General features: G+C 36.2%; 2 protein-coding genes across 2 annotated transcripts; one reads left to right on the top strand and one right to left on the bottom strand.

The window, feature by feature from the left end:
* Positions 1-976: 976 nt before the first annotated feature.
* On the top strand, positions 977-2,048 carry scpp8 (secretory calcium-binding phosphoprotein 8). The gene is made up of 3 exons (XM_051121972.1): positions 977-1,093; positions 1,261-1,321; positions 1,427-2,048. Exons 2-3 carry the CDS (start codon positions 1,262-1,264, stop codon positions 1,859-1,861), a joined length of 495 nt encoding a protein of 164 aa, XP_050977929.1. The 5' UTR covers positions 977-1,093; position 1,261; the 3' UTR covers positions 1,862-2,048.
* A 4,304-nt stretch (positions 2,049-6,352) lies between these two features.
* spp1 (secreted phosphoprotein 1) lies at positions 6,353-12,409 on the bottom strand. The gene is made up of 8 exons (XM_051121960.1): positions 12,324-12,409; positions 11,201-11,271; positions 10,973-11,029; positions 10,815-10,871; positions 9,613-9,663; positions 9,416-9,457; positions 8,429-8,725; positions 6,353-7,031 (listed from the first exon to the last, which is right to left on the bottom strand). The coding sequence occupies exons 2-8, from the start codon at positions 11,252-11,254 to the stop codon at positions 6,654-6,656; spliced, it is 936 nt and encodes a 311-aa protein (XP_050977917.1). The 5' UTR covers positions 11,255-11,271; positions 12,324-12,409; the 3' UTR covers positions 6,353-6,653.
* Positions 12,410-25,391: the final 12,982 nt, after the last annotated feature.

The raw sequence follows: 25,391 nt of genomic DNA, 5'->3' as shown, positions 1-25,391 counted from the left end.
TAGGATGATGTCAGGTTATATCATCCATTTGGAAAATTGCAATTCTGACAGTTTCACATCCTCAATCATCACTGACATCTTTTGGTTAGGTAAGGTTAGGTAAATCTGTCTGAGCAGCTAAACTTGTTTGTTCTTGGCATATGAGCTGTTACGTGATACCAAAAACAGAAAATGTGCATATCCATTATCATGTTTGTAGCCAAAATGAACTTACAAAAATGAACAATGAAATTCTGTTCACAGTTGTTTCCATTCAAGTATGTGATACTTATCATATAGGCCAGTGGTTTAGACTGGTTTCGCTGCAAAACCAAATGTCCTTAAAATCTCCAAGCAAGTCTTTAATTTTGGTGAACAATGTCATAGACCCTTGAGACTTTGTGTCATAATCAATATGTTATTTAAAATCTGATAAATGTTTATTCCATTTCATGACAAGGCAAGGTTTGTTTGTTTTTTTTTAAACACACAAAACACAATAGTCATGTTTTGTGGAGACATTCCATAGACGTAAAGTTTTGATGTACTGTAAAAAAAAAATTCTGTCCACTTATCCTAAACCTTTCCCTCACACAATAAATTATAATAAATTGTGTATTATTTATAAGCTTGTTTCCTCATAGGCACCAAAAATTAAAAGTACTGGAGTGTGCCCAAAATATAAAAATACAGTCACAGGCCATAATTCACATGTGTAGATCTGAAATATTAAGTACAGTAAATCCTGTACACAAGTATACACAGATTATGTTTAAGTTCTGAGAATTTCACTGTTTCACTGAAAGAGTAGCAGGCAGTTGTGGTTTATAAACAATGCAGTGATCCAGTGTTGTGTAATTTACACTCTTGTTTGGATTACTACACACTGACTGTGGAAGGGATTTTGCAAGGGATTTTGCAAGGGATTTTGCAAAGTTTGGTAAAGACCCGGAAGTTGCACAAATGTTTGCTTGTCACGTCATCATCATGAGAATTCAATGGACCAAGCCCTGGTTTACTCACATCTGTCCAGTATTTAAGGCACAGTACCACAGATGTCAGAGTAAATATAGACTCTCACATTACAATAACTGGACAAGAACATCTGCGCAAGGTAACATCTCTATGTTATGTGGTTTAATGTTATGTTTATGGCTTTTTAATTTATCTTTATTAGTGGTAACTGAATAATCAATGAGTACAAGCAAGCAGGCGTTAATCTGTGGTAAACTCTATTTGACTTAATCAGAGAATAATTCTTTTGGTGCTTTTATTTTGCAGGATGAAGACATTACATGCAATGCTACTGGTGCTGTTTGTTGCATCAGTCTTTTCAAAACCAGTATGTAATATGTTTTTTTTTTTTTTTTAAATGAAGTGTTACTGTTAATAACATACGGCATACAGTACTATTATTAATGAAATTGTCAACTGTTTAAATCCTCAGTTTCCTTTGCGCAGAAGATTTGATTCATCAGAATCTGTGCAATCTAGTTTCAGTTCAGAGGAAAATGATTCAAGCAGAGAAGACAGGGATGATTCACGGTCCCAAGAGAATTCTGATTCAAACGAGTCTAACTCACGTGAATCTTCGGAGGAAGATACCAGAGTTGTGCCAAGCACAAGAAGTCCACCGACCACTCGCAAGACAACAACACCATCAATGATCACTCTTGAGACAACAACAACCACTCTTGAGACAACAACACCATCAACGACCACTGACATGACAACAACAACATCAACGACCACCGAGATGACAACAACACTATCAGCAACCACTGAAAAGACAACAGCACCCTCAACTATCACAACACACATCATCACACAGTGTATTACTGTACCAAGGGGTGATGGTAATGTTATCTTGCAGTGTGTCTAATAAATCATCTTTTCATGCAAAACAAACAAACTAAAAAGGTGAATGTTTAAAGGTGTACAATTCAAGTAATGTTTATATGCTGATGATGAAGGTCTTGATACTGAATGATGTAACTTTTAAAATGATCTACTTTTAATCTGCATGCCCCTATGGTTTTAAGTGCATATTTAGAATAAAAATATTTCAAATGCAATTGTCACAGCAGTTTTTTGATTTCACACCCTTTAATATTATAAAAAAAAAAAGCCTTATTTTCCCTAGGCGTTTTATTATTGGGAGGATTTTATCTGAAGTAGGAAAATGTGATTTACAGTATCTGCATATTGCAATGAGAGTTCAGTATATTTTTGTACTTTTTCAGTAACAAAATGAATTATTATTAGGGGTTCAAGCGCATAGCGCTGAAAACATATTGTAATCATCCGAATGATCTCCACATAAAACTGATTGTGCAGACCGAACCGTAAGTCGTAGAGACTTGAAACTTGGAGGGATGTTAGTACTCACACCACTGACAACGTCACCAAGGCTTATTGGCCTGACGGGGGTGCTACAGCAATCAAAAGTACAAAATTGATTCACTTATAACTCCTAAACCATCAGTCACAGGCTCAAGTGTCTTCAAATTTCTTATGTTGTTAGAATCCAGATCGTGAGCCAGACAAAGTTTTAGCATTTTTCGAAAACCTACTTTTTTCACCCAGTTGGAACCAAAACAGTGCAGAAGGAATCTCTAGAGAGTGAACATCAATAATTGTCAAAAAAAAAAGTTGAACTTTCAAGCTCAATCTGAGGTCACAGGGAAAAAGTTGCAGAGTTTGGCCACTTGGTGGTGCTATAAGAGAGAAAAACCAAAAAATGGCTATAACTGAGCAACTATTTGTCCTTTCAACATGAAAACCAGTGTGCGCGATCTTAGTCCAAAGTGCCACAAGTGTCTACAAGGACATTTACGCATCTCAAAAAACATGGCTGCCATTGGCCAACGAATTTTGAGCATCTGTTAGACAAGGTTAACGGAGGCCGATCGGAACAAAATTTGGTGGGCCTATTCGACTCATGGCCCCAGTGGTCTGAGAGAAATTTGAAAGAAATCAGCCCCTGGGGCATTTTCCAAGGGCATGAATGATTGTACATTACATGTTTTTTTTTGCACATACATGCAATATTTGTATCATATGGTAGAACTCCTCATTTTGGACAACTTTGCCTTTAAAACTACTGCTGTCCGGTACTCCGGTAAACACAGCTATGTTTATTATTATTATTATTATTATTATTATTTTAGTGCATTGTATTATAGGACACAGTATTTTGGTAGTACATTCCAGTTTTGTTTGCAATATGTATTATATAGTCATTATATAGTCATTACTTTGGTCTTGACACGATTAGTTTTGCATGATTTGCAAGTACAGTGTGTGCTAAATAATTAACATTTTAGGTCATAATTATTATATTTTAAAACATGAAATCTATGAAAATGAAATATTTTAAAACAGCTTTTAAAAGATGCTTAGATAGTTTTGCCAGTATTAGAAAGTTTTTATTATCAATAGACTGTTTTATTTTACATCTCAGCCTCATATTCAAATGAAAAGTGTGTTTTTGTTGTAAGGTTAATTATATATTAAAAATGTCTGCAAAACATTGCCAGACGTTGGATGAATACAGTAGTTTGGTTTGATAGCTCTGTGATTACCCGACGTAGTTAAACTTATACGCTGAGAAGAGCGACACATCAGTCAAGCAGAAGTAAAGTGCACCATGCTGTTACTTTGTCAACACCAGTGTCTTTTGTGGTGAAGAATTAGACATTTTATTTAGTACAGTATTTATTTTTGTAAGAGATGGCCCAGACTATCCGCACACCAAGAGCAGGCTAATTACAGAGCACTTCAGATTCCTTGAAGCTTCAAAGTTTGACAAATATTTGTCTGGAGTCTGCACATCAAGACACTGGCAAAAGAAAAGCACAGCTGTACAGCCATGTGATACATAATAATGTTTGCTTTTAGAAATCAAGAGTTTTGACACATATCTAAAGGCAAGTCTTGTAATTTAGACACTTGCATTGCTCTAGTAGAAAGGTACTGTATTTTTATGTGTTTTCTTATATTATTTAAAATATATTACAACAAAGTAAATTGTAAAAGAAGTGGTTACAGTTTACATGTGGTTTTTCTTACAGCTCTAGATGTAGAAGTGTTACATGTATGTGTGTGTGTGTGTGTGTGTGTGTGTATCTCCCCAATAAGTATTGTTTTAGTCAAACACATACAGAATCGAAAGTTGGAATCTGAAATATCATGAAATTATTCATATGTAATTATTTTAAACATATCAGCAATCCCTGTTTCTGTTAGTAAAAATAAATAGATGAGTTAAGTTTGAGAACAAACTTAGAGTTGGCTTGAGAAAGCCTAGCCTGAAAGCTTGAAGCAGCTGTAAAAGTATGAAAGTTGATATTGCTATCATGATTTAGCACATTGCTTACATGATTTAACATGTTGTTAGCATGTTGCTAGCATGTTTTTAACATGAATAACATGATTAACATGTTTGTATCATGTTTTACTTTTGATTAACATGTTACTAGCTTGTTGGTAGCACCCTTCTACCATGATTAGCATGTTACTAGCACATTGTTAGCATGATTAGCAAGTGACTAGCATGTTGTTAACATGATTAGCATGTTAATAGCATGTTGTTAGCATGATTACCAAGTTACTAGCATGTTACTAGCAAGTTACTAGCATGTTGATAGCATGATTAGCAAGTTGCTACCATGTTGCTAGCATGATTAACAAGTTACTACCATATTGATAGCATGATTAGCATGGTACTAGCATGTTGCTAACATGATTAGCAAGGTAATAACATATTGATAGCATGATTAGCAAGTTGCTACCATGTTTCTGACATGGTTAGTTTCTAGCAGTTGTTAGCATGACTAGCAAGTTACTGGCATTTTGCTAGCATGATTAGCATATTACTAGCATGTTGTTAACATGATTAGCATGTTGCTATCATGTTTCTAGCATATTTACATGTTACTAGCATGTTGTTACCATGATTAGCAAATTACTAGCATGTTGCTAGTGTGATTAGCAAGTTACTAGCATTTGATAGCATGTTTTCTGACATGGTTAACAAGTTAGAAGCATGTTACTAGCATGATTAGCAAGTAATTAGCAGTCGTTAGCATGACTAGCAAGTTACTAGCATGTTGCTAGCGTGTTTCTCGCATAATTAACATGTTTTTAGCATATTGCTAGCATGATTAGTTAGTAGTTACTTGCTAATCACGTTAGAACATGATATTAACATTAACGTGATTAGCAAGTAACTAGCATGGTGCTAGCATGTTGCTAGCATGATTAACATGTTAAACCTGCTAAAACCAGTTGATCCAGCCTGACTAAAAAAAGTGGCCAAAACCACCTTAAACCACTTTAAAACCAGCCTAGGACAGCAGCCATCAGCTCAGGCTGGTTTCAGCTGTTTTTTTTAAGTATGGAGTTGTTAAGCTTTGCTATAGTAATAAACAGCTTAGATGCAGCACAGGTCTTTTTGTAAAGTTTTCACCCACTCAATGAAATTCTATGGGATTTTAGGTGGTTTTGATAGTCTGTTTTTTGAAAACCATAAGCCGGATCAGTTAGAAAAGATATAGCAACTAACTTCAGACCAGTCTGAAGGTCTGACCCGACTAAATTTTGGCTCAGAAGAAGAAGAAGAAGAAGCAGCTTATATATATATATATATGTGATATGACAATATATATAACATTGATATAAGTGATCAATGGGGTTTAGACTAACCTATTTTGTATTCACAAAATGAGTTCATAGGCAAATTTGCTTTATTTTCCCCGGCGTCAAAATCAGACACATATAAGTGTTAGAAAACACGATTCCTGGCTGCATCAATATCCATTATATTGGATAAACAACATTATATCAAGTTTAGCAACCTTTAGTTTAAACTGATTATCGTTTGTTTTCCTCACGTTTTTCGCATCTTCCCTATTAAATCCATTCACGCTGAAGGCTCTTTCGCCACTCAGTCCGGCTGAGGGGGCGTGTCCCGACAGGAAAGTGATGTCAATGCATACCCTCTATTATTAGAAAATCACAGCCTTAGATTGTTTGCTGGTCTTAGCTGGTTTAATCTGGTCTTTCAGTGTGAGTATCTGAAAAGTGGCCAAAAACCCTCTAAAATACTAGGCAGACTAACAGTTTAGGCTGGTTTTAGGTGTGTTTTTTCAGCAAGGTGTTTCTATATACTCCATAAATCTACAATGTTTTTTTTTTTGTTTGTTTGTTTTTTGCTTTAGTTAATAATTGTATGACATTGCATTTTTCCAGCAGTCTAACTGATAATGTGAATGGTTTACTGAAGTTTTATCTGTAATTCTTTTTAGGGTAGGTTTTATATTTGAACATTGCATCTTGTGTATTTTCGGTGCACTAGTAAACACTGCGTAACTGATATAGGACAAAATTTATTTATAAATGATCAGTCATTACATACATAGAGCAGTATAAAATTACATTTACATTAAGATTGTAAATAATTGTGCAATGAACAGGAAGACATTGTTGAGATGAAACTGCATCTTAACAGGTTCGGCAGCAGTTCAAGAACTTGTATGTACTGTATCTTTGTGCTCTGCCGTTTGTCTAACTCACACTAACATCAGGTGGAGTGAGTCACCAAGCACCATACACTTAATACATTTGCATTCGTTTCTGTCGAAAGCCCGTTGAGGGTTAGTGCTCGGATGCGTTTACTTTGCTATGATAACGGTCGCGTCGGTGGTCTGAGCGGTCTCCTCGTCCGAATTGCTCTCCTGGCTCTCTGTGCTCTGTGAGGAGTCGTCGTCGCTGTCTGCAGCTCCAGGTGTGGCTGTGGTCTCCTCGCTGCTCGGGCTGCTATCTGACTCTTCTTCAGTTTGCTCCTGGCTGGCACTGGCGCTTGCGCTGTCGCTGCTTGTGTCGCCAGCACTTGCCCCCTCGCTGTTGGACTCAGCTGTAGCGTCCTGATTGTCGGTGGGAACGACCTCTTGGTTTCCCAGAGGAGCCTGGCGGTCGTTTGGCTCCATGTTCTCCACCTCTGGGGTGCTGGTGCCCTCATCCTCCAGAAGAGTATCATGCACCTGCAGAGCCTGAGAACCAAAAGAATGTCTCAGCTACAGAGATTCTGGTTTTCTTGTATTAATTGTTTATCAATTTGAGGTATAATTCACGTCTGTTGTATAAATAATACAGAAGAGTTACACACCATGTTTGTTAAACTTGTAATCTGTGTTGAGGAAGCTACTAACTTGCAAAGCAACATGTTTTAGAACAGGGAGTCAAATTGGTGAATCATTTTTGTGAACATGTTCATTCAAGTGAATCGATTCACTGAGTCGAATTTTCTGATACCAGAGAGGACCAAAGTTTCTTTTTGCTCTTAAAGATGGTTTCTTCTGATTATTTTAATACCCAAAAGAGAAAATATGGAAATATTACATCATTAATTTATGTTTACTGTGAATTTTACATTCACAAACAAAACTTTACTGGATCTAAACTTCTCTTTTCTTTATTCAAAGTGGACTAGTATAAATAGTATATATATATATATATATATATAAACAAGTATATATAGAAACTATCCAGAGTTCTGTTATTTTGAAAGCATTGAAAACTGTATCTATATTCGTCCTTTTTGTCTTCTTGAGATGTACTTGTATTTTGTTTTTTATTCTGGTAACAAGTCTTTATGTATTTTTTTTTCTTTCTTAATTGTTTGATTTATGTACTGTTTAATTTAAAAATAAATAAATAAAAAAATAAATAACAGAGAGGGCCGTTTAGAATGAATTGATTCCTTACATCAAATCCAACTTTCCAATGCTCAATTCAAGAGTACGAGAGAAAACCATTTAGGATGAATCGATTCACTAAAATGATTCACAGATTCCTCCTACGCTTTAAGAGATTGGAGGAGGAGTGAGAGAGCGAGGACCGTTCAGGTAAGTGCATTTGATTATTCCCTCAAAAACAGCATCGTTTGAGCGCTAAATAAAGCTTGTTACTGAAAATGCAGTGAAATTAGTAGCGTCGTTAATGTGATTTCACAACCTTCAACTCAACATTACTAATAAATACCGTTTGATAACAAGGTTCTGCCACAGTACTTTGTTGTACTGTAAGTGTTCTTAACATTTGTACTGCTGTACACTTTTTTCTTAAGTAAAAGGTTTACGGTCTATTTTAGCTGTACAAAACAGCTGGTTTTGCTGCTTGATTTTGCAAATTGTTGTGTCTTACCATATTGTTTTAATGTATTTTATGTATCTTAATTACGAGCATGCTGGTTTGTAATGCAAACAGTTTTACCATTTACTGCACCTTGTTATTCTACTCGTTATTTCCCTATAGCGGCTAATGAACCGGAAGATTTACCCATAGGCTTACTTCCATGTTTGAGAAAAAGGTGTATACATGTACGTTTTAATTTCCTATCCTTTTCTGTTACTTGTCAACCTTTACAAACGTAAACATTTCTATTTACCTTGTACAGTTTAATTTCTTTCTCTACATCATTGATGCTCTGGTCGTCATAGGCAGAAGTTTTCTTGCTCACAAATGTCAAGCCGCCCAACTTGTCGCTGCTGTAGGACTTGTATGGGGAAGGTATTTTTTCGACGTCGTTTGCGTCCACGTAAACAATGGCTTTTTTGTAGTCGCTAGGGTAGCCCATGCTGTCTCCCCGGCCTGTGTTGATGATGGGGTCCAGCGAGGGCTCTGCTGTGGATGGGACAGCGGTGGTCGCAGTTTCTCCAGATTCACTCTCACTGGAATCAGTATCCTAAATGGACAAATATGTTGATGAACAATGCAATCGATAATATAACATTCTGTAGCTTTACTGCTAGCAATGTGGATTTGATTTTTGCAGTGTCGTATTGAAATCTTAAATGAAATATATTGTCATTCACTGTGACTGTTTCACATCCTAGAGCAGTTTTGCATTCAGTTTTGACAGGCTAATTGTTCATAATGGAAATGTGTGGTGTTAATTATAGTGTAAGCACCTTTCCTGTATATTGTTTAGTCCAGTGGTTCTCAACATATGAGTTAAGACCCAAAAATAGGTCACAGGTTGGTCTGGAGCCATGGACTGCACTGCCAGATTTACATAATAAAATGTAAACATGCATTACTAGCATAGTAAAACAAATAAATATTAGGAAAAACTTCCAGTGTCTTGTATTGTTGACATCAAAGTTTGCACATCAACCACAGTAGTTGAAAACTGCAGTTTTATTTTTTGATTTTAGTGCATTTTTGTTTAGTTTTGTATGATTACACATATGCATCTGGCAGAAGATTTACTGTTTGAGCTACTGGAAGTCCACCAATTGATACCCATGATCAGTTCTGGGCTTTGAGCCAAAACCAGTTAAAAACCACTGGTTTAGTCTATTGTCAAATGGGCACAATGGTTCAACATCACAGAAAACATTGCAATTATTTTAGCATAATCAGAGTGACTCACGTTCTCCTCCTTCTCATCTGTTTCAGATTCCTCATCTGCATCCTGCAAATGCAAGAAACAATATTGAGACTCGCAGCAGGGTCACTTGCAGTGCGTCTAGACCAGCGGAAGGCTATTTTTAGAGCCTGTTGTCTTTTATTGGCTATAGTGGGTGCGCAGTGACGTGTGATGTGGTTACAGGATGAGTTTTCATTTACCTCAGTGTCATCTGCACTGTCTGTGCTTTCATTGGATTCTGCTGCCGCGGTCTGAAACACAACCAAACGCCTTGGCGTAAATATAACAATACTCACTGTACTACTCGCGTACGTGCTAATTATCACGTCCTTGGATTTAAATAGCTCACAGGTGGCAGTTCATTCCAGTATTTTGAGATTAAAGGAAAAGTTTACTAGCGTTCACTCATTATCTATTCACCCTTACATTTATCCAAACCTGTGCAACTTCCTTTCTTCAGAGGAATACAAAAGGAGAATTTCTAAATATGTACTGGTTGATCTGTTCCATGCAAAATTATTAATAAAAGTGGATCAACTCAAAATTAGCCAGATTCATAAATAAATATGACAATTTGCCACTTCTGTTATGAAATCTCATACACAGCAAAGATGTAAAGTGCATACCCTAGTAAATTTTTAGTACATACCCTAGTAAAAAAAGTAATAGATTTAAAATGCACGTATTTTATACTAAGTATATTTCAAGTCTATTATAATATTTACTGACATATCGCTCAAAACTTACTGATATAAAAATTGTAATTAAACGTTTTTTGGAGTACTACTTGTGCACAATGCGCATTTCTTAATATTAAGCCTAAAATGTGTTTTAATGTCATTACTGATGAGGATTGTATGATCTTTAAATAATATCGGTCTTTAAATGCAAAATGTTTATGTAAAGTAAACTTGCAATTGTTCCACTTTAGCACAATCAAATATACTTAAGTAAATCTTTAGTTGGAGCACTACTTTAGTTCAGCACTACTTCTGCACAATTAAAGTGTATTAAGTACAAAATTAGTTGTTCCAGTTTACCAGACTTTAAATATACCAGTTTAGTATACTAAAAGTACAACTGCCAGGTATTTTTAAGTGCATAATATGTAAATGTATTTGTAGTATACTTAGCATTAAATAAATGTATTATAAATGCATTTTAGTATTTTTATTTTACGCTAGGGTAATGACTAACATTTCTATTTGTTTCTTTATACGAAGCTATTGTATGGCTTCAAAAACTGACTATTTTCTAGCATTTTATTGCATCCTCATTATACAAAACGTAATCTTTTTGTTGCACAAAAGAACGTAAGGGTGAATAAATACTGGCAGAATTTTAAAATGTGGGGTCAACTATTAATTTATAGACAAAATACAGGTTTAGGGACGTGTTTTACCTGTGTAGGTTCTGCCTGGAACATAACATCAGCAGCTTTTCGCAGAATAGGAGGTGGCTGTACAATACAGATTTTTTGTTAAAATCACAATATTATTTTCTGCACTGTACTCATTTCAAAGCAGTGTCCATTTTGTCTATATCAAAAAAGATACTTGCCCGTTGAACAGCCACAAGTTCTTCAGAGCTCTCTGAACTGCTTGCTGTGCGCTTCACCTGAAAAATTAAAAAAAAAAAATTATATATATATATATATATATGTGTGTGTGTGTGTGTGTGTGTGTGTATACATGAGTGTGATTGTACAATTAGACAAATAATGGTTGTGTAAAATATTTAAAATAAAAAAATTCCAGATTATTATGGTTCTATAAACAGTGAACTTACAGGCAGACAGAAGACTGTGGCGATGAGGAGAGTTAAAACAATAACAGTCTTCATTTTCTGTGTAGAATAGTCTAAAAAAGAAGAAAAACAAAAGATCTTCAAAGCAGTTATAAAGAGCATCAATTTTGACCTTATAAATGTGAGGCTGATGCAGCCCACACCAGCTACAAGAAATGTTTTACAGAAAAGATTGCCTGTGCCTTTTTACTTTAATGTTTTGACTATAAAATGCCTCAAGTGGGTATTTTTGGTATTTACGCATTTACCGACTCGGAAGGAAGCATGCCTTTTAAGGGCGTCCTGAAACATGAAACATGTTGGCAAATGCCAAAAGACTTCCTGCCAGTCCTCACCATGAAACATCTCGTTTGTTTTCGTGCTACAACTACATTGGATAAAGTATAAGTTGAGTTAGTGTGTGTTTAGCTATACCTATAATGATCTCCTCTGGTGTATAATTCCAGAAGTTATATGTAGACTATGTAGCAGCCACAATCCCGAGAAATAGCACGCCTCTGTCTCCAGACTTAGTTTCTTATTAGAATCTTCAACGCTGTGAGAGCCAAGGCCTGAAATTTGTGGCGTCAAAGGAAATGCAGCGCAGAACACTTCCACAAAGTGTGGAAGCGTTTTGTCGAGGCTGCAGACAAAAGTACTGGTGGCAACTGTCACTCAGCCAGTATTATTATTCTTTTGTATGGAACTTTAATTTAGTGGTTGTGTCGGTGGAATAAATGAGTCAGTTGACAAATTAGTAAGGCCTTTATGTGCCGTAGCCACAACTTCCTCTTTCGTCTGTCAAGTTCATGTTAATCATCTCTGCCTATAATAAACTGTGGTTGGAATCATTAAAAAAGCTTCAGAACATCAGTCTTGTACTTACATTGAAGCTGAACAAGAACTGCACGTGAACTTTAATGCTTGTTCTGGAGGAACTGCATTTGATGTATGAGTTATTTGTCATGATTAAAGGTTAAAATAGCTACACAATTCCAAACTATTCCTACATGTGTTGAAAATGCAGATGCCTGCCAAACCTTAAAAAACTGCAAATACATTCTACGAGTCTTCCAACATCATATTTAAAACCTTTTTTTAAAAGTAAATGAGAGTTGTGACTTACCTCTTTCTCTTTGAGAAATGTGAAGTTCTTTGACTAAGTCTGAGGATAGACTGAGGTCCCGTTTATCAGATGAGATCTTGCTATGTTTTGATGCTAGTGAGAGTGGCTGCTGGTTGGCTTTTTAAACCCTGTTCCCTCTGGAAACAGCCAATGGCAGTGGAGCTTGTGATGTCATGAGGTTTACCGCTGCTGTCCCACCTTTTTGCTCCCACTCTTCCTGTGGTTTACATGGCCAGGCAATGCAAACATTCACCAGGCATGACATGCAGAAAAAATAAAACACATCCTGTGTTGCACTTAGGATCCTAGATGTAATATTGTCATGCTTATTATCAATATTAAGCATTTACAATGGAGACTCAGTGTCCACTTTAATTGTTATTATATCGTAAAATGGCAAATAAATATTTAAAGGCTTCAGTTCAGGGGTTTAATGTCTCTGGCTGTAAAGCAGAATGAAGTGTTAAGTGTGTAATCAGTTCAAACTTTAGTAGGGAACAGTTTGTCACAAAATCACAAATAATAAAAGTCTATATTTAGTACTGTTTGCTAGGCATTATTACTTTAAATTTTGCTCACACTTTAGGTTAGGGACTCCAATTCCCTTATGCTACGAACATAACCTCAAATGTGACTTGTTAAGGAAATGTGTGCATTTTTTTTCTTGATCTAAGTCAGTTCATCACATTGATTTTCATCAAGTGATTTTCACATGCAAAGGTAGAAAAGCATTTTACAGTTTTCCTTTTTTTCATTGAGTACAATAATGGTGTGTCATACCAAAATCACATGAATTTCCCATCAGTCTGTATCACTCCTATGATTCACAGTCTGTTTGTAGCAATGCAGTCAGATGTTCAGAATTTACAGTCAACAGTATTTTGAAAGTGTGCCTACTCTGTGCATTTACAACATCGACTATATTGTATGAAAGGAGACCAGACATTTTTGCATTCCCTAACGTCTACTACACAATTATTCACCGTTAACGAGCAGCACTGAACATAAATAAGCTTCTAAAATGATAGCTAGTGTTCATGATTCATGATTTGCTGTGCTAGATGTACCTCAGGGCAGCAATTAAAGAGACTGAATATCAGTGCTAATGATTGACAGGCAGCGTATAGACTTGAAACACTATACATTACTTACATAAGTTGGTAGAATGATTCTTATATAGAGAGTTAAGACAAAAATGTCATGGGTAGAAATCAATGGGGAAAAACATCATAAAACATAAAGCTACATCAGACGCGCTAATCGTAGGTTGTCATCTAGGAAGCTTGAGAACGTGTGTGTGTTAAGACATGCAGCACTGAACCACCATTCATATAAGATGTGAAATGTTCTTCATTTCTTCACTCAGGCTAATGTCGTAAGGGGGGAATGAAGTCTATAGTTTGTGTCTAGAATTTATTTTTTTCTTAATGTAAAAATAAGCGCCTTGCTTTCATGCATGGCGGCCAAACCGCCTGTGGCTCACGGATGGATTAACAAAAAAACTCAGAGACACCACCACAACACCACAAGATTACAGAAACTTTCTTGTTTCTGTAAGAAATAATCACATGGACTGGTGTGTTTTCACACCATATGGATTACATAATTCCCTAATTTAAAAACTGAGAATGCAATTCACAGTCAACTTTGTGTTTCAAAGTATCATCTGTGTTTTTTTCACATTTTAAAACCGTAAAATGAAAAGCTGGTTTGACAAATTATCATTCCTACTAGCTAGGCATTATGCAACAAGAGTGAAAATAATATGTAATTTTTCAGTCCACACTGAAAAGGAAAATACTACATGACACTCAGCAAAGTATATTTGATTTGACGATTCAATACACAGATGCTTTGCGGAGAGTGATTTTGAAAGGACATTTTTGGAGGGAAAGGTGATTTGCAAAAGTACTGGTTTTCTGTCATTGGGCCCTATCATGCACCCAGCGCAATGCGACACCAGGCACAACGCAAGTGGTTTTTGCTAGTTTCAGCCCGATGCAGTTTCGCATCATTATGGTACAAGATTATCTTGTTTAAATCAATGTGATAAATGAGTTAGGTCAAAAGTAATCTAAAAGTAATCAAAAAGTTATCTGATTACATTACCTAAAATGTGCAATGTAATGGATTATGTCACAGACCACAATTTTTTGTCATGTAATTTGGAATTACACAAACAAATTATAATTTGCAAGTAATCTACCCATCTTTGGTTCAAGCGGATTGTTGGTGCATTTGAGGCAACTGAAAACAATTGCACCATTGACCAATTAAAACCTGGTCTAAAGTAAATTGCGCAGTATTTTCTTATTTATTTAAAGGGCACGTTAGTAATATGTATAATACCTTTAATACGTTAATACATTACACTCTGCTTATTACACACACAGCGATGTGCAGCAGCACACAAATATGCCAAATATTACAAATTAAAGGAATTACAATGTAAAAGATTGTTATTGTGTATTATTGTCAGGGGGCTTTGGTGGAATCTGGCTTGCCTTGTAGATGGTCTGCTCGTGTGCTTTAACCTCGTACATGAGGTTATCAGATCCATTTCCCAGTGTTGTCAAGTCCAAAGTTTTCCTGTGGAATTGGGTTATGTTAACACTGTTGCCAGGGGTTGTTTTTCATGTCCGCAGGTTGAAGCTACCCCAATAACGTTAGATTTAGCCCCAGGAATGCAAACTGTACCAGGGGAAACCTGCCAAAAAAACCTTGTATTTTACCCCGCAGAACACGATTTTTACTAGGGGATCCCTCAAAACACGATTGGGCTAGTTTTGGGCTAGTTTCGAGTAGCAATTGGATGGGTGTTGTTGTGAAAACCTGGCAACCCTGCCATTTCCTCTCTGGAGAAGTGTTTAGTCTTTGCTCTTGCAAATGTAAATAGCAAATCCATAGTGCAAGTGCAACTGGCGCCTAAAGGGAATGGAAGATGAGACTATGATTGGTTTATTGCACGTTACGCCTAAAACACACCCATGACTCATTAAAAGAATAGGTACAACCAAGCAAAAGTGGAGTCGGACACACCCTAAGTGCACCTGCGCAATGCGCTTCAGACCATGCGCTTATTTCATTTAAATGAGCCCACTGTCTTAAACTTTATGCAAAAGCAAAGATGGTGTAATGTGTGTTCTCTTGGATATGTTAAAGCCAAGAAAAGTTAGGCATTGAAAAGATAATAGTAGTTTAGTTGTGAAGTTCTAATTCTCAGTGTGAAATACACTTTTTCAGAGAAAAAACATCTAGGCTCAGTTTAGGGGTGGTGGTGTTTTGGCGATCTTTTTGCCTGAATTAAGATGATATTCTTGTAGCAGATGTAGTAAAATTCATGTGCATGGATAATAGATTGTAGCCGTATTGTGTACATTGAGAAAAGGAAAGGGCCAAGTACCGAACCCTGATGTATCCCCTTGACTGAAGTGACTTAGATGCCTCTTTCATCCACAAAACCCTGAACAGCTTACCTGTGAAGTGAGATTTGACCAAGCAGTGCCATGATGACAGTTGTATAAGAAAAAAATATGGTGATTTAAAGTGTGGAAAACTAATAAACTGGAAGGATCTCTTGCAAAACATATATGTGACCTTGGACCACAAGACCAGTCATAATGCCCAACTTTTTAAAAAAAAATCATCTGAAAGCTGAATAAATAAGTTTTCCATTGATGTATGGTTTGTTAGGATAGGACAGTATTTGCTCAAGATACAAGTATTTGAAATTCTGGAATCCAAGGATGCAAAAAATCGAAATATTGAGAAAATCATCTTTAAAGTTGTCCAAATGAAGTTCTTAGTAATGCATATTACTAATCAAAAAATTAAGTTTTGACATATTTATGGTAGGAAATTTACAAAATATCTTTATGGAACATGATCTTTACTTAATATTCTAATGATTTTTGGTATAAAAGAAAAATCATTTTGACACATACAATGTATTGTTGGCTATTGCTACAAATATACCTGTGTGACTTATGACTGATTTTGTGGTCCAGGGTCACATATGAATCTGAAGAGTGATTAGCAGGTTGCAACACATTCAAGAATCTTTGCTTGAACCATGAGTGAGATGAGCATTTTTCTGTGTTTTGTGTACGTTTTCTAGAACAGTTTTGGCATTAAATTTGCATGACGTTAAACTCAGCTAAACTTTAATGAATCCCAAATGATTTGATTTGAGGGTGAAAATTCACTTACAGGACCAAGGCTAACATTAGAAAATGTTTATGTTCTGAACTTAACCCTCCTTTAACTGATGAAAGGAAAAGGATGACTTACTTACTGACCCAAGATGAATCGTGACTGTCGGATGACATTTCAGTGTTACCACAAGTCTACGTGTGGCGATCTTCTTTCCACAATGTCTGTGTTTTATGCAGGATGGACTTTATGAACTTGGTGAAGCATGCACCAGGACTGCATTCTAATCAGCCTAGTCTTTGCTTCTGTACTGTGGTTTGGTGGCTTTGGAAATTAAGTAAAAAAGGCCACATGGCTTCAATTCAGCCCTGATCCACAACATTAGTTTATGAAGTTGATGTCACCCTTTACAAGACTTAAACCAATGGAGTTCCAACTTGTGTGCCATTAAATAGGACCCAAACCATTAATCTTTGAGGTCAGTTTGTTTGGAAATGTTCTGTAGGAACACATTACCTATATGGATTGTACATACCCAGGCATGATTTTAAAAGAGCGTTGAATTAAACTATCAGCTTCTGAGCTGTTAAAACTATATTAGGCCGTTAATATCAGATGCGGTCTGGATTACACTGTTTTACAACTGGGGAATAACATGATCAAGATCTACAAACCATTGAGACGCTTTTATGGTTATAGCAATGGAATATCTGTATAAGCCAGTCAATAAGAAAAAATCTGGCTTGCACTTTGTAGTCATCAGCTATATGTTAGGCAATGTACTGTATATAAATATTTCAAAGTCATAAAGAATTGGCAGGGTATGTTAACCACCAAGCGTGTAGGTTTAAGTGGTAGGTTCTTACCCCAAAAGTTCAGCAGACATGTCAAATGCATGTGCGGCTTCCGTTAAATTCCGTCTGGATCAATTTAGGCATGGAATTCTTGGAAGGATTGGGAGAAGGTGATGAAAACACAAACAGGAAGTTATACAACATCTTTCTGAAACTGGAGGATAGCTGTGGAGGGGCCTACTGACTCTATGAGGGCAATTCATCTGAAACTGATCCACACAGACTTGCTATATTCAACAGACGTGGTCATCTTACAAACAGAATAAAAAACAACCACATTAAGTGGAAACAGTGACATACAGTAGAAAACAATATATAAGAGGTCATATTATACTGTATATAGATTGACTCTAATGTGTGTAAAGATATACAAAGCTTTGAAAGAGACTTTCAGTTGGTTCTGTATATTATGTAATGTTATTTGGGGCCTGGAATGAGAAAAAGAATTTATATCCTTGCTTTTCCCACTTTGGATGCAGCTTGAACATAAAACACCCAAAAGTTTTTACTGTCTAGATCCAACAGTAACACAATAAGAATAATAAAATTAATCTTGTGGAAACCTCTTAAAACAAGGAACTTCTTCCATCAACAAAACAATTTTGTTCTGCTTGACGACAAAAACGGGGCAGGCAGAACAACAATGCATTATATTCTGGTTTGGGATTTTTTATTTTTGGATTGAACATTTGAGAGGATGAATTGCAGTGCACAGAACAAATAACATTTTTAGATGTAATGATTATTGAAGTTTTTGGTTAACCTTCTCAAACTACTAACAAATTTCAGGAACTATATTTACCACTAATAATGTTCATTTGATGTTTAATATGTGAGTTATTAAAACTTACGTCCACATCTTTTTCTCTACCATTTGATTCCACAATTGATTGTGTCCATGTCTTATATCAGTATTATCTCAGTGAACATTTATGCCGCAAGGTAATATCAGCAGTTTCAGATGAGTCAGTGTGAACAAGCAACTAAAGCAACTAAAATGCTTATGGGGAAGGAGATTGTTTTACAATGAAACACTCTTTTGAAATATATCTGGATTAGTGTGAATATAGGCTTTAAGGGATAGTTCAACCAAAAATGAAAATTACCACATGATTTACTCATCCTCAAGCCATCCTAGGTGTATATGACTTTCTTCTTTTAGATGAAAAAAGCAACTATTCACTGCTGTTATAAAGCTTGGAAGAGCCAGGACATTTTTTTAAGTATAACTCTGATTGTATTCATCTGAAAGAAGAAAGTCATACACCTAGGATGCCTTGAGGGTGAGTAAGTCATGGTGTAATTTTCATTTTTGGGTGAACTATCCCTTAAATCTTGTTTTAAGACATGTTAATTAACATGGGTAATTGATACAAATATAGTTTGGAGTTGGAATCATGGCGACTTAACATTTTTAGTTAATATATTTATGGATATTATATTAAGTTAATTAACTAGTTAAAGGAGAAGTCCACTTCCAGAACAACAATTCACAAATAACTTACTCACCCCCTTGTCATCCAAGATGTTTATGTCTTTCTTTCTTCATTCGTAAATGTTTTTTTTAGTAAAGCATTTCAGTATTTTTCTTTATATAATGGACCTCATTGGTGCCCCGATTTTAAACTTCCAAAATGTAGTTTAAATGCAGCTTCAAACGGCTCTAAACGATCCCAGTCGAGAAAGAAGGGTCTTATCTAGTGAAACGATCTGTCTTTTTTTTCGGAAAATAAAAATTTGTATACTTTTTAAGCACAAAAGCTCGTGTAGCATAGGCTCTGGGATACTACTTACTACTTGAATCACGTCAGAGGTCACGCAGAATGTAGGCGGAACTACAGACTAAGTAAGTTCAAGTAAGTCAAACACTGTTTACAAACACAAAGGTACAACGATGTCGGATGATTCTGAAGTTGTAGGAGAAAACGAGATGGAGTTTTTCGCCATACTCTACCTTGCTGAGCCGGAGTACACAGACAATGAACTTAGAGGTGATTTATAGTAGTGATGGGAAGTTCGGATCATTTTACCGACTTGCACCTTTGAGTCTCGTTCAGCAAAATGAACTAATCTTTTTTCGAGTCATTTCATGCATTTTAGCAAAATATAATTAAAATGTTATGTATTACTTTCCTAACACATCTACTGCTTACACAAACGTTGATCACACTACAAACAAAACAAAACTATAATGCTATAAGAAACAGAAAAGATTAATTCATTGTTTACCTGGGTCTTTAGTCTATGATTAGCTCACCTCACCTCTTATCTGACAAATTTTCAGGTTCGAGTCATTCGTTCATCACATGACAGCCCCATTAGATGAACGAACGTCTCGAACCCGAAGACTCGAAACAGGTGAACTAATTCCAGTACAGAACCTAATATGATGTTGCACATGTGCGACTGAACGAATCACTCCCAGAGACGACTCGTTCTTCCCGGATCACATTAAAGATTCGTTCAAAATGAACAAATCGTTCAAGAACGACCCATCACTAATCGTAGCATTGTGGACGCGCATCCCAGAGCCTGCGCTACATGAGCTTTTGTGCTTAAAAAGTATACAAATTTTTATTTTTCAAAAAAAAAAAAGAGAGATCATTTCGCTAAATAAGACCCTTCTTCTTTGGCTGGCATCATTTAGAGCCCTTTGAAGCCGTATTTAAACTGCATTTTGGAAGTTTAAAATTGGGGCACCAATGAAGTCCATTATATGAAGAAAAATCCTGGAATTCCTTAAAAACCATAATTTCTTTATGACTGAAGAAAGAAAGACATGAACATCTTGGATGACAAGGGGGTGAGTAAATTATTTGTAAATTGTTGTTCTGGAAGTGGAGTTCTCCTTTAATAACTAGTATATTAAATAATATATTAACTAGTTAATATATTAACTAGTTAAGGAAAAACAATGCGTTAAGAGCCAGGGGTGTAAACTTTTTAAAAGAATGTGTACATATTTCTTATTTAGCTTAAATATCTCTTTTTTTTTTTCATTTAGTACTGCCCTTCAGAAGCTACAGGAGATACTTATGTGTTTCCCAGAAGACAAAATAAGTCAAATTTACCCTGATCTTCAAATTCAAAAAGTTTTCACCCCTGACTCTTAATGGATTGTTTTTTTCCTTCTGGAGCATCAGTGAGCGTTTGAACCTTCTGTAATAGTTGCATATGAGTCCCTCAGTTGTTCTTAGGGTCAGTCATTGTTGGAAAGGGTTCAAATACACAAAAATGCTGAAAAAACAAAGAATTTGTGGGACCTGAAGATTTTATAAAGAGCAGCGAGCACTTTAACCGTTCAGGACAAACAAGGGGCTCATGGACAAAAAAAAAAATACAGCTGTGGATCATTCAGGTAACAACACAGTATTAAGAATTAAGTGTACAGTATGTAAACTTTTGAACAGGGTCATTTTTATAAATTCAACTATTATTTTCTCTTGTGGACTATATGTAAACATCTTATATGTGAAATATCTTATTCAGGTCAGTACTAAATAAAAAATAGCATGCTTTTTGTATGATCCCTCTTATTTTTGTAAAATAACATTTTTTGTAGATTCTGCAAGATGTATGTTAACTGTACCTGTTCAAATTGATATACTTGCCTTTCCCTGATTCTCTATACTTTTATATATTTATTATTTAGAGGTGCTGGGTCAGAGGCTTACCGCATTTCTTCTTGGATGTTTACGTCATGTCTGGAAATAAAGAAAACAAGACTTTGGACTAGTCAGCTAGCTAGCATTTAACATGGACAGTTCTAAACACCAACCCTTGTTAACCTCTGAGGAATCAACTAATGTCAAAACAAAGAAACCTCAAACTGTAGAGTCAAAATAGTAGAATCAGAGCCAAAACTTTACTGGAAATAATTCTTATTATCAGTAGGGTGTGTTATATAATGACAGATCCACCCTGAAATAATGTGCAATGCGTCCCAGAAGTAAAAATTCCACTCATTTTTTTCATAGGCGAGTTGATTTTTAATAGAAACATATACACGTGTAAAGACAGAACTACTGTGAGCTTTGAGTTTGGTAATCAATGGTTTATGCTTTTGCTGAAGCCATCAGCATGCATTTTCATAACTTATTTTTTAAATAATTGTGTTTAACTGCTTTTTCTGGTGAAAAACTCAACAAACATGATTGTGCAAAGAAATCTCCACCAATGAGAAAATCTCAAAAAGGCACCTTGCACCTTTTTCTTTGTGGCTGATTTTCAGCTGCTTCAAATCAAAGTTTGTAATATTGTGCTTCTCCTCGTAGCTGGTAGGTTTGGTTTATGACTTATAACTCTTTAATAGCGACTTTATAAAAATCCCAGTGGAAAATATTAATTGGAAAATAGCACTGTTGTACTCTATTACAGGTAACCATAATTAAGCACAACTGGCAAGTGTTACTCTGCAAGTAACACATAGTTTATTTGTAGTTTTATAATGCAGCTTTAAGTAGATGAATTCTACAATATGCCTTGCTGAACGAATTTTTGTAGTGTTCTCCTATATTAAAATAAAATATGGAATATTCAATATGACATTCTGTATTCTGTAAACAATCTTCAAAAGTACTGTATTTTTACACTATAGCTATTGCTATGTCAGCCATTTCTGTCATGCTACTGCAATTTGTGAGCCGCAGTTTTTCAAAACCAAATCTTTTACAGTAAATGGTTGTGTTTTGGTCAAAGCGACGTGACACGGCACATGTCTTTCATGAAGTCTTTGTTTTTTTTCATCCCACATGTCTCTACCCAGGTTGTGTGTGCACGGATGTTATACCGTCTGCTGTATTTTGATTTCCACCCCCATTTTCCACCATGACTGGAGAACCATACTTCCTGTTTCAATGAACTACACTGACTTCAGGCTGAGGATCTCATGTCACTGCTTTGTTTGACTACAACAAATCTAAACAATCAGATCAACAGAAAAAAACAGAAATCTAAAAAACTGAGCCACAAGAATTTTACCAATAATACATGTTAACAATTAACTTGCATTTCAAAACTGTGTGATTGTAGTGCACCACTGAATTTATTAAGTTTCTGCAAGTTAGTAATAATGACATAAGTATCGCCTACGCAGTCTGTACCATTTCATACCCAGGATGGAAATAGTCTATAATAGAAGGTACATTTCCTGTCTGGTAAGATTGTTATGGACGGTGTCTCAAAGTGCTTAGTTCATAATTAGACACTATGAGTAACCTTTAATAAGATGTTGTAAGAGAGCCGTTTCTGCATGTCCCAAAACAAATCTTTAGTGAAAACAATTCATGCATCATTCTTAAAAGCACCTAATCCTAAAAATAACTCTCTGGTGTAATGGAAAACTTAATGTTACATAATGGATGTGCAATAAGCACATGTTCTAAATTGTGAAAAGAAAAAAGAGAACATAATGATGCGGTTAATTATTTAATGGTTATCATATTGACAGTGGACTTTGCTGTACTAGTTTGCAGTAGATCTGTCAACTTATTTTGTTATGAATAGCTAAAAACAAGCTAGTGTTCAGCAAACAGTACTACAAACATAACTGGATTCAGTTGTGTTTAATGTTGCAGCTCAAAACGCATAAACCATTTCCTGTAGACTTATTTCTGTTGTTATAAGTTTGTGTTTTTCATAAAGGGGTGAACACGGGTGTGACTAGACCCTGGCTTTTGGGCTACTGCTCCAAATGTTTCTTCTACAACCCCAGATCTTATTTTCTGCTTTTTTAAAGCTTCAGAAAAAAAATCTTTATTATGTTTATATGTGCACTGCAGCAATTTAATTGAAGGAAACTGAATAAATGAAAAAGACAAAGCGAATAAAAACTAAACAAAACAATCCCCTTTCGTTCATGAGATTTGACTAGTCCAGATTTGAGGCGCCTCCACACATGGCTAAGGAACGGTATGGGCCAGACATGTTTGAACAATTTACACATCCTCCCAATGAAAAAGAATGTGTGTTAAAGAAGATACTGTTCTTAACTGTCTCACAAACCTTCATGCAAGTTATTTGCCTCAGGCACCTCAAAAATGAAGTGTATCACTATACTGTCTAATGGAATAGTCAAAATATCAATAATTACCTAATGTCTGCTGGATATTTGTCTGGTGTATAAGATAGGCCTACAGCTCTGAGATCACTGCAAAAAAAGAAAACCATGATTCTAAATTTATCCAGAATCTTGCCGCACTACTTGGTCATTTACCCACATGTCATGGAAGCAAATTCATTTTTATTTTTATTTGGAGGGGTTCTCAGGGGCTGAGCCCCTTATCTCTTCCAACCCTAGCAACACCTCTGGTTGGGCTGGCCAGGGTCTTGATCTGGTGGTCCTCCATCTTGATTGACCTGACTGTGTGGCATGAAGCATTGTCTCGTTGGGAAACATTGTCAGAGCAGAAGAGAGCAAGTTTTCTTTTTCAAGCAAGACAACCTTGTGCATGGCTTGATTCATGTGCCTATCACAAAGATTTATATGCCCAATTCCAGCCTTGCTGAAGCACCTTGGATCATCACTGATCCTCCACCAAATTTCACAGTGGGTACGAGACACTAGCTATGTTTCTATCACCCTGTTTTTATGCACATTCTGAAGTATTGCACCAGAAACGAGTAATAGAAATGCCAAACTTCAAACAAAAAAACATTTATTCACAAAATTATTTATTAAAGTAAAAAAAATTATTTAGTAAAAAAGGGTTAATGCGAATAATGGGAGATGGAAATGCATTTGGCGAATAAATTGCTCCATGTGCATCAACAAAGTCTTTACCTGTGCATCAACAAAGTCTGACTTTCCGAGATTGGGACAGCATAACCTGACTGACCAATGGACTGATCTCGTTGCACAGAAATGTTGTTACGGTCATTCTGAAATGGCCGAACAAAGTCTGTCATCAAAGTATTTCTGTATAATTTCCTCCCAGAACTCCGAGAACATGACTGCATTATCCAACACCTCCGAAAGGTGGAACTGGGGAGTCCGCTGACCGGGGTGATGAGGGAGCGATCAAGGACAATGGGGAAACCAGAGGAAGGAAGGAGCTGAAGAGGTGGATGGTCAAGGCACAGCCAGAGACCCGGAAGCCTGTGGCGGAAGCTGTGCAACTGAGGAGTCCTAGGGCAGATTGGCTTCCGTGGAGACAAAGGGCTGCTGGGGACTCGGCACAATACCAAGCTGGTGGAGGGGAAGCCTGAGGCGAGGCCGATGAGCCACATGGAGATAGTGGTGAAGACAGAGCCAAGGAGCTGGACGACATCAGTGGGACTGACGAATCCTGGGAACTGTCCAAACCAGCAGAGAAGATGTGAGGTGCTATTAATTTATTATATATGAAAATTATTATATTCAGTGGCTTCTCCTACTCTTCTTAGTGATATTTATTGCCACTATATTAGGAAGTGACTTTTTTTTTCTTTTAGACTTGTTGGATGGAAACAGTGCTTATTCGTGAATGTTTTATGCAATATTCCAATTTTGTGCATACATTACATTCACAACTTTGAAGGGAAACCCAGCTACAGTGGCCTGTTAGTCCAGACTGTTGGCTGAACGTCTGATGCATATGGCACACAAAAGTGGAAACAATTCAAAGTCGTTTCAAAGTCGTCATCGGATTGGTTGAATTATAAAGGATTTCTGGGAGATGTGTGTGTCACGTTCAATAACGTTCCACCTGGAAACAAAGATGCTGTGATGCTAAACCCCCTCATAGAAGAAGAAAACTGTTGTGTTTACAACTGTGACTATGAGCACTTATCGGGATCAGTTAAACCCTGGATTTTCAAAAGTATATGAAATATTTAAAATTTGCAGCACAAAATCTTTAAAAAAACGTTCAAGAGTTTTAAATACAGGTCTGTTATTGTGGGAAAATTTCCACGCTCCATGACGCGACACAAAATGAAATGTGATTGGTTGCTTTACCTGTCAAACATATGGCCTCTTGGATGGTGGCCAGTGTTCTCAGACCTTCTGCCATCAGTCTGAAGTTGTGGCTACACGAGATTAGCGGCTTGTAGGCCTCTCCAGGTCCCCATCTAACCATTAGAC

Source organism: Labeo rohita, chromosome 10, assembly GCF_022985175.1.
Source record: "Labeo rohita strain BAU-BD-2019 chromosome 10, IGBB_LRoh.1.0, whole genome shotgun sequence".
Classification (NCBI taxonomy): Eukaryota; Metazoa; Chordata; class Actinopteri; order Cypriniformes; family Cyprinidae; genus Labeo; species Labeo rohita.
The sequence above is the reverse complement of the archived record's forward strand: the minus strand, read 5'-3'. Positions and strand labels throughout refer to the sequence as shown.

Excerpts from the sequence above, each read along its gene's own strand:
- scpp8 (XM_051121972.1), top strand. The coding sequence starts at position 1,262 with ATGAAGACATTACATGCAATGCTACTGGTGCTGTTTGTTGCATCAGTC. Across the intron at positions 1,322-1,426 it reads CATCAGTCTTTTCAAAACCA|TTTCCTTTGCGCAGAAGATT; the intron begins GTATGTAATATG and ends TTAAATCCTCAG.
- spp1 (XM_051121960.1), bottom strand. The coding sequence starts at position 11,254 with ATGAAGACTGTTATTGTTTTAACTCTCCTCATCGCCACAGTCTTCTGT. Across the intron at positions 11,030-11,200 it reads CCACAGTCTTCTGTCTGCCT|GTGAAGCGCACAGCAAGCAG; the intron begins GTAAGTTCACTG and ends TTAATTTTTCAG. Across the intron at positions 10,872-10,972 it reads AACTTGTGGCTGTTCAACGG|CCACCTCCTATTCTGCGAAA; the intron begins GCAAGTATCTTT and ends TGTATTGTACAG.